Source organism: Sorex araneus, chromosome 2, assembly GCF_027595985.1.
Source record: "Sorex araneus isolate mSorAra2 chromosome 2, mSorAra2.pri, whole genome shotgun sequence".
NCBI classification, from domain to species: domain Eukaryota; kingdom Metazoa; phylum Chordata; class Mammalia; order Eulipotyphla; family Soricidae; genus Sorex; species Sorex araneus.
In genome coordinates this window covers 248,364,305-248,373,533 of record NC_073303.1, presented here as the reverse complement: position 1 = coordinate 248,373,533, position 9,229 = coordinate 248,364,305, and the positions used below count along the sequence as shown (strand labels likewise).

Here is a 9,229-nt window from a genome sequence, read left to right as displayed (position 1 = left end):
CACCGCCAGGAGTCATTCCTGAGTGCAGAGCCAGGAGTAACCCCTGAGCATCGCCGGGTGTGACCCCAAAAAGCAAAAAAAAAAAAAAAAAACAAACAACCAATCTGGGCTGTGCACACGGCCCACCAGGGTTCGATCCCCTAGAGTGATTCCTGAGTGCTGAGCCAGGGGTAACCCCTGAGCATCGCAGGGTGTGATGAACCAGAAAGAACCCCAAACCCCCCAAATGAAGCGGGACCAGAAAGACTTCTTAGCAGGAGGGGTCTTTATTAGTTGGAAGCAGTCTTTCCCCACCCCGGTTCCAAGGTGCGCCCCCTATTTTCTTCTCCTGGTGCCAGGCCCCGTGTGTGCATGTGTGTGCGTGCGTGTGTGTGCACGCGCGCGTGTGTGCGCGTGTGCGTGCGTGTGTGTGTGCGCGCGCGCGTGTATGCCCGTGTGTGTGTGTGTGCGCGTGTGTGTGCGTGTGTGCGCGTGTGTGTGTGTGCGTGTGCTTGTGTGTGTGCGTGTGTGTGCACGCCCGCGCGGGGACGAGTTTAGGGCGGCCCCTTGCGGCGCTCGCGGCTCAGTAGCGTCACCAGCTTGGCCTTGAAGCCGCTGTTGGCGCCCGCAGGCCCGGGCCCGGCCGCCCCGTCGGCGCCGTCGGTCAGCTCCAGCTCCAGCAGCCGCCGGTACTGCGCCTCCAGGCTGCTGTCGGGGCCCGGGCCGGGCCAGCTCAGGTCCTCGCTGTTGTGGTAGATGGGGCTGGTGGGCGAGCTGCTGCGGGCCCCCGGCGCCGCCCCCCGCGCCTCGCCCTGCACGTTCTCGTAGAGGTGGTCGGAGCCGCCGGCGCGCTTGCACACGGACGCGTACAGCCCGGCGGGGGGCTCGTCGGGGGGCGCGGGCAGCAGCGGCAGGCTCTGCGGGCCCGGCTCGGCCAGGTAGGGCGCGGAGGCGGCGCCGGGCTGCGGCCCGGGGGGCAGCTCGCGCAGCTCGCCCGGCGCCTCCAGCGACGGCAGCGACGTGGCCCGGGGCAGCGGGCAGGGCCGGGCCCCCGCCCACTCGGGCAGCTGCTCCCGCTGGCGCGCGATGGCCGCGGCCACCGCCCCGCACAGCTCCTGGGCGCGGACGCTGCTGAAGGCGAAGAGGCCCTCCCCGGAGTCGCAGCGGCGGCCGGCCTCGAAGGAGAACACGCCCTGGGCGGCGGGCGGGCCGTCAGCCCGGCTCCGCGCCGCCCTCCCCGCCCTCCTCCCCGTCGTCCTCCCCACCCCCCTCTCACCCTTCTCCACCCTCCTTCCCACCCTCCTCTCTACCTCCTTCCTCATCATCCTCCTCCCCCTCCTCCCCGCCGTCCTCCCCAACCCTCCTCCCTACCGTACTCGTGCCCTCCTCCCACCCTCCTCCACCCTCCTCTCTACCTCCCTCCTTCCCTCCTCACCGTCCTCCCCACACTCCTCCCTGCCATCCTCCCTACCCTCCTCTCTACCTCCCTCCTTCCTTCCTCACCGTCCTCCCTACCCTCCTCCTAGCCTCCCACCCTCCTCCACCCTCCTTCCCACCCTCCTCTCTACCTCCCTCCTCACCGTCCTCCCCACCCTCCTCCCTACTATCCTCCCTACCCTCCTCCCCACCGTCCTCCCTACCCTCCTCCCCACCCTCCTCCTACCCTCCTCCCACCCTCCTCCCCACTCTCCTCTCTACCTCTCTCCTCACTGCCCTCCCCACTCTCCTCCCCACCCTCCTCCTCCCTATCCTCGCCACCAGCCTCTGCACCCTCCCCCATCTCCTCCTCCTCCTCCTCCTGCTCTTCCCCCCACTTCTTCCCTCTGTCCTCCCCACCCTTTATCAGGGGGTCTGGGCACCGCCTCCCCCCACTCCCCTCTGCCCTTTCCTTTATTTATTAAATTCTTTGTCTGGGAGCCACTCCAAGCTATGCTCAGGGGTCCCTCCTGGCAACGCTCAAGAGACACACATGGGGTATCTTGGTCAGCCACGTGCAAGGCAAGCACCCTACCGCTGTACTAGCTCCCAGTCCCCTCATTATATATATAATATATATATCAAATATATCTCAAATACATACAATATATCAAATATATATACTTATATATTTGATAATTTGATATTGTTTTGCGGTGACACCTGACTCAAGGCTTCCTGGGTTTACTGCATTCGGGGATTATGCCTGGTGGAGCTCTGGGGACTCTCGGGACATTATGGGGTGCAGGGAGATTGAACCCACCTCACGTGGGCCATGTGCTAGGCAATCACCTTACCCGCTGGACTAGCTCCTGGCTCCCTCAATTGATATTTTTGGGGGCTGGGTCCCACCCTTAGCTGTGCCCAGGGCTTCCTCCTGGCTCTGTGCTCAGGGATCACTCCCGGTGAGCTTTTGGGACATTCCAGGGTGCCAGGGATCGAACCTGGATTGGCTGCGTCTGTACTGTCTTTCAGCCCCATCGCCCTATATAAATATGTTTTGTGTTTTGGGGGTCACACCCAGCTGTGCTCAGAGCTAGTAAGCACAGGGATCCTCCCTGGGAGGGCTGGAGGGGGTACATGATAGGGTGCCAGGGATCGAGCCAGGGTCGGCTCCCTGCCCGGCGCGCGCCCTCCCCGCTGTCCCACCGCGGGGCCCCTGCTCCGCGCCCGTTACTCTCACCTTACAGGAGCCGAATTTGCGCAGGTAGTGGAAGGGCCACGTGTAGAGCGCCAGGGCGCCCCCTGGCGGGCTCAGGTGGATGCCCTCGCGGTCCAGCCGCAGGACGTAGGTGCCCTTGAGTTGGCAGCGGGCGGCAGCCTCGGTCCTCTGCACGACCACGGTGAACTCGCCCACTGCGGACCGGGAGCACGTGAGGGGAGTCCCCGCAGTCATCCCCCCCACCAGATGCCAGTCCCGCAGCCGCCTCCCCCTGCCTCACCTTCCTGCCACGATGAGTAGATAGAGTTCTCCTCCATGCACACCAGACCTTTCTGGGGGGGCTCCTCCTCCCGGGAGCCTGGGGAGCACTCCCCCGTGCCCTGGGGAAGAGGCCAAGGTCAGACGGAGCACCTTGGGAGCGGCACCTGGCCAACCTGGACTCCCACCCTTAGTCTGTTTACTCAAGGCTCTCTTTATTTATTTATTTATTTATTTATCTTTTTGGGTCTCACCTGGCGATGCACAGGGGTTACTCCTGGCTTTGCACTCAGGAGTGACTCCTGGAGGTGCTCAGGGGATCATATAGGATGCTGGGGATTGAACCCGGGTCGGCCGCGTGCAAGGCAAACACCCTCCCCGATGTGCTATCACTCCAGCCCTCTATTTATTTTTTGCTTTTTGGGTCACACCCGGCGATGCTCAGGAGTGACTCCTGCCTCTGCACTCAGGAATTACTCCTGGCGGTGCTTGGGGGACCATATAGGATGCTGGGATTTGAACCCGGGTCGGCTGAGTGCAAGGCAAACGCACTACCCACTGTGCTATTGCTCCAGCCCCGGTTCTCTTTATTTGGAACAGAGAGGGATTGGAGATTTGGGGGTTTCCTCCCCCTGGAAACGGCTTCCTCCAGGGCCCCCTTCACCTCCTCTCTCCCTTGGGGCTTCTTTTCCTAACTCCCAGCTTAGTCGAACATGCTGATTCTCTCTGTCCTGCTTTTTTTTTTGTGTGTGTGTGTGTGTGTGTATGGTGTGTCCACACCCGGCAATGCTCAGGGGTGACTCCTGGCTCTGAGCTTAGGAATTACTCCTGGTGGTGATCAGGGGACCCTACGGGATGTCGGGGACCGAACCTGGGCCGGCCGCGTGCAAGGCAGGCGCCCTCCCTCTGTACTATCGCTCCTCTCCTGTTCTTTCTTTCGGTCCTGTTTGTTTGGGGGTGGCCAATCCCGACCATGCTTTGGGGACCACGTAGAGCTGAGGTTCAAACCTGGGACTCCCACATGCGGAGGAGTTCCTGAGCACCACTGGGTGGGACCCCCAAACCACCCATAAAGAGGTAAATAAATAAACAACAACTAGAGGCCTCCAAGGGTCTGTCTGGAGCATTTGTAGAACACAGGGAGGGCGTTTGCCTTGCCTGCGGCTGACCAGGATTCGAACCCGGTGCCCCACCAGGGGCTGATCACAGGCGTGATCCCTGAATGCAGAGCCAGAAGTCAGCTGTCAGCCCACTTGGGTGTCACCCACAAAAAGTAAAACCAAAAAAAAAAAAAGAACAGCAAAACCCAGCTGGGAATGAAGAGAGTCCAGGGGGTCAGGCACTGGGCTTGCACGATCCCCAGCACTGCCGGGTCTCCTCCACACTACCAGGGTCACTTTGACAGCCCCCCACCAGGCACTGCTAGTAATAGCTCAAACATCACCTCCATGTAATAGAAATAAAACCAAATAAAACCAAAATTGTTGTAGTGACCAGTTTGGAGCCAAAGGGTTCGAATCCTGGTCAGCCGCGGGCGAGGCAAATGCCCTCCCTGCTTTACAAACCCTTGGGGGCCTCTGCTGTTGTTTATTTCCCTATTTATGGTTAGTTTGGGGGCCACAACGATCACTAGCTGCATTGTGGCCCCGAAACTGGAGCGATAGCACAGCGGGTAGGGCACTTGCCTTAGACGCAGCCGACACGGGTTCGATTCCTTCGCCCTTCTTGGAGAGCCTGGCAAGCTACCGAGAGTATCTCACCCACATGGCAGAGCCTGGCAAGCTCCCCGTGGCGTATTCGATATGCCAAAAACAGTAGCCACAAGTCTCACCACGGAGACATTACTGGTGCCCACTCGAGCACATCGATGAACAACGGGACAACAGTGCTACAGTGCGACAGTGCTTGGGGGCCACACCCAGGGGTGCTCAAGGCTTACTCCTGGCTTGGGGGCTTTGGGGACAATATTGGTTGCTGAGGATCAAACCCAGGTTGGCTGCATGCCTGACTCATACGCCTACTCACTGTCCTAGCATCACTCAGACTCTTGTTTCTTTTCCTTTTTTTTCACACCTAGTGATGCTCACGGCTCACTGCTGCCTCTGCACTCAGGGGTCACTCATGGCAGGCTTGGGGGACCTTATGGGATGCTGGGGATCGAACCTGGGTTGTCCAGGTGCAAGGCAAACGCCCTCCCTGCTGAACTATTGCTCTCACCCCTGGAGCGTCTGTTTTTTTTTTTTCTTCTGCTTTTTGGGTCACACCCGGCAACACACAGGGGTTATTGCTGGCTCTACAGTCAGGAATTACCCCGGTGCTCAGGAGACCATATGGGATGCTGGGAATCGAACCTGGGTCGGCCGCGTGTAAGGCAAATGCCCTCCCCGCTGTGCTATTGCTCCAGCCCCTGGAGTGTCTGTTTTAACTCATCTTAAATGAGGTGCATGGCTGGGTGACCGGGCCCAAGAACTCTCAGCCCCCTGTTTCAGGAAGGGCTGCCTCATCTTCTTGCCTCAGGAAACCTTTCAAACTCTCAGTTCTTGACTCAACCCCAGCCCTTGCCCCCCCACACCCCCACCCTGCGTCATTCCCCCCACCGCAAGCTTCTACTCTGGGTCATAATTAAACCTTCAGAGTGGAGGTGGGGTGGGTGGGTGCACAGGTGCCTTCACCAGCTTCTCCCCCTTCCTCCCCCTTTGCCTCTTCCTCCCTCAGCCCTGCATTGGCCCCTGCCCTCCCCCTTCCCCCCATCCCCCAGGTTGCATTCTTCCTGCCCCTGAAATATACCTAGCTCCTTCCTGCCCCCGGACATTTGCATCTACTCTGCTTTCGCTCAGAGCACCCTGCAGACTTTACCATTGGGACACTCTCTCCTTTATTTGCCCTTCCCATTTTTTTTTTTCTTTTTGGGTCACACCTGGCAATGCTCTCTGTCCTGGCTTTGCACTCTGGAATTACTCCTGGCGGTGCTCAGGGGACCCTATGGAATGCCGGGGATCGAACCTGGATCAGCCTTGTGGAAGGCAAACACCCTCCCACTGGACTATGGTTCCGGCTCCCCCAGCCCCTGCCATTTTTTTGAGAGGGACCACACCCATTGGTACTCAGGGGCTATTCCCAGACTCCCCCAGCTCTGTTCTTGGGAGTCACTCCCAGTAGTGCTTGGGGACCATGCAGCACTGTGAATACAAGCTGGGGTTGGGCGGGGTGCTGGAGAGATAGTACAGTGGGTAGGACACCTATCGGTTCCCTGAACCCCCGGCCCCCACCCAGGAGGGACCCTGGGCACTGCTACCAAATTAAACCAACAAGAACACCTGGAACTGGCTTTGTCCTCATTCAAGGCAAACCTGTCCTGTAGCCTATACTAGATCTCAGCTCCTTTCTTTCTTTTCTTTCCTTCTCTCTTTCTTTCCTTCTTTCTTCCTTTCTCTCTTTCTCTCTTTCTCTCTTTCTTTCTTTCTTTCTTTCTTTCTTTCTTTCTTTCTTTCTTTCTTTCTTTCTTTCTTTCTTTCTTTCTTTCTTTCTTTCTTTCTTTCTTTCTTCTTTCTTTCTTCCTTTCTCTCTCTTTCTTTCTCTTTCTTTCCTTCTCTCTCTTTCTTTTTCTTTCTGCTTTTTGGGTCACACTGGCGATGCACAGGGGTGGTTACTCCTGGCTCTACACTCAGGAATTACTCCTGGCAGTGCTCAGGGGACCATATGGGATGCCGAGGATCGAACCTGGGTCTGCTGCGTGCAAGGCAAACGCCCTATCCGCCATACTAGTGCTCCGGCCCCTCCGGCTTCTTTTTCATTCTTTTTTGGGAGGGAAAGAGGCAGGGGTCACACTTTGCAATGCTAGGGGTAACTCCTGGCTGTGTGTTCAAGGATCACTCCTGGCGGTGCTTGGGGAGGATCCTATGGGATGCTGAGGATCGAACCCTGGTCCGTTGCCTGCAAGGCAAGTGCCCTCCCCACTGGACTATCATTCTGGCCCTGTTCTCTGTTTCTTGCAGAGAAGCCCTCGAGGCGGGTGGGATTGGTCCTGAGGGTGGGTCCCTGGGTACCAGTCTCAGGGCGATGTGCAAGTGTTGCAGGGATGGTGGAGGGGGAAAGGGGGGGTTGCTCACCGGGAAGGCCAGCTGGCAGATGGCGTCCAGCCACTCCTGCCGGTGCTGGGCGGCCAGCAGGTGGTTGCGCTCGGTGGTGCTGAGCAGGAAGGCGCTGGTGTCCCGCGGGCAGCTCTCGGCCTCGGCGGGCTGCACGGACACACAGTCGGCCAGGCGGATGACCCTGCGCTCCCCGCGCCGGCCGGGCCCCGCGCCCCGCTCGCCCGCCGCTCCGGGGGGGCCTCCTTCTCGCATGTCCCAGCTCTCCAGCCGCGCCACTCCGGAGGGGCCCCCAGCGTACAGGTGAGCCCACATCCTCCGCCAGGACTTCTGCGGGGGGAGACCAGGGTGGAGGGGGGTGCGGCGAGAGGGCCACGCGCGGAGGACACCGGCCTCAGCTCCCCGCCCCCCCCTGCAGAAGGTCCCTTGAGCCCCGCCAGGAGTGAACCCCCACCCCCTGAGCCAGGAGCCAGTCCACTGCTGGGTGCAGCCCCCCAAAGTGGGGGTGGCAGGTAGCTGGGCAAAACTCCCCACCCCAGAGGCAGTTTTTTTGGGGGTTTGTTTTTAAACAAATTTCTTTCCTTTTTATTTCTTTGTTTTTTTTGGGGGGGAAGGTCAGACCTGGAAATACTCAGGGGTTACTCCTGGCTTTGCACTCAGGAATTACTCCTGACGGTGCTCGGGAGACAGTATGGGGTGCCGGGGATCGAACCCAGGTCAGCCGTGTGTAAGGCAAACGCCCTCCCCGCTGTCCTATCGCTCCAGCCCGAGGCAGCTTTTGTGAGCTGCCAGGCCCGGGGTTCCAATCCTCCCATCCTCCCGGTGATTTTTTTTTCTGAGGGGCAGACCACACCTGGTGGTGCTCAGGGCTGACTCCTGGCTCTGTGCTCAGGGGGTCACTCCTGGCGGTGCTCGAGGGACCCTTGGGGATACTGGGGAGCAAACCCGGGTCTCCAGTGCAAGGCAAAGGCCCTCCCCGCTGTGTTATCACTCCAGCCCCTGATTTGCCCCCCCTTCCCCACTCTCTCTGTTGGGGCCACACCTGGCGAAGCTCATGACTGGCCCCTGGCCCTGCACTCCTGACAGTGCTCGAGGGACCCTATGGGATGTCGGGGATTGAACCCAGTTCAGCGAGGCCAGCTCTGTCCTGCGACTCTGGCCCCCTCCCGTAGATTTTCCGGTGACTGAGCACGGCTGTCCTCGTGCCTCTGAAGGGGCGTGGGAACACCAGGGGGCCCTCCCGGGTGAATCTGTGAAGGCTCTGGTGCCCTGGGCACGACTTGGGCCCCAGGCCCGTCCAGGGGTGCGGGAAGCAGCTTTGGCAGGGGTGGAAACACATGCAAATAGCTTCAAGGAAGCCCCATTGTTTATCTGCCCGGGGCAGCAGCTGTGGGGTGCAGGAGGGGGGTGCAGGGTGCTGGAGGCCCCCCCCTTCGGTCCTGTGACCTGGCTGGGAGGAGCCTCCAGCAAGAAGCCAACTTCTGCAGGGCAGGGCTCCCCCCCTGCAACTCGCTCCCACCCCCCATGCCAGCAGGGCCCCCCCGAAAGCTGCCCTGGGGTGCAGGGCTGTGAGCCCCCCCCCCCGCTGCTGGTTCTCCGAGCCTCCAGCTTCGGGTGCTTCCTCTGGGCTGTCTCGGTCTCGGGGGGCTTCAGGCTTGGTTTCTCAGGCCTGAGTCTCCCCGCCGCCACCCCCCATCCCCATGGTCCCAGATCTAATGTGGGGTGTTGGAGGGAGGTAAGACTGCCAGGCTGGGGCAGGATGGGCGCCACCCCGACTCCCCTCGCCCCGCCACCCCCCTGTGTCTCCCCAGGTGACCCGGCGGGCCGCAGGGTCCCCACCTTGCCGAACTTGATCTGCTGCTGGAAGACGATCCCGTCCTTGACTGGGGGTTCCTGGCCGTCCATGGCTGTGCCGGCCCCGAGCGCCCGAGGTGGAAACCCGGCCAGCCCGGGGAGGGCCTCACACTTCCCCTTTCTGGCCACTTCCCCCTCCCTCTGTCCAGAGTGGCAGCTGCAGGGGTGGGGGGAGGGGAGCCTCGGCGTCGTCATCATCAGTACAGCATTAGGGGGGGGGGCAGAGCCTCAGTTCTCTGGGCGGGGCAGGGGGGTTGGTTCCCGAGGGCCCACGTGTCCCTGAGTGCTTGACGGGAATGCATGATGGGGTCTGGCATCGCACCCTCCCCCCTCAGCCTTTGTCATTATCCCCCCCACCCCTGCCTGGGTCCCCCCAGATGAAACGACTCCTGGTGGGGAGGGGGGTCACTCT

General features: G+C 60.5%; 1 protein-coding gene across 1 annotated transcript; it reads right to left on the bottom strand.

The window, feature by feature from the left end:
- Window positions 1-533: 533 nt before the first annotated feature.
- On the bottom strand, window positions 534-8,885 carry DOK3 (docking protein 3). Its single transcript, XM_004611512.2, has 5 exons — window positions 8,803-8,885; window positions 6,985-7,293; window positions 2,898-2,997; window positions 2,639-2,811; window positions 534-1,172 (listed from the first exon to the last, which is right to left on the bottom strand). The coding sequence occupies exons 1-5, from the start codon at window positions 8,866-8,868 to the stop codon at window positions 534-536; spliced, it is 1,287 nt and encodes a 428-aa protein (XP_004611569.1). The 5' UTR covers window positions 8,869-8,885.
- Between the last annotated feature and the right edge of the window lie 344 nt (window positions 8,886-9,229).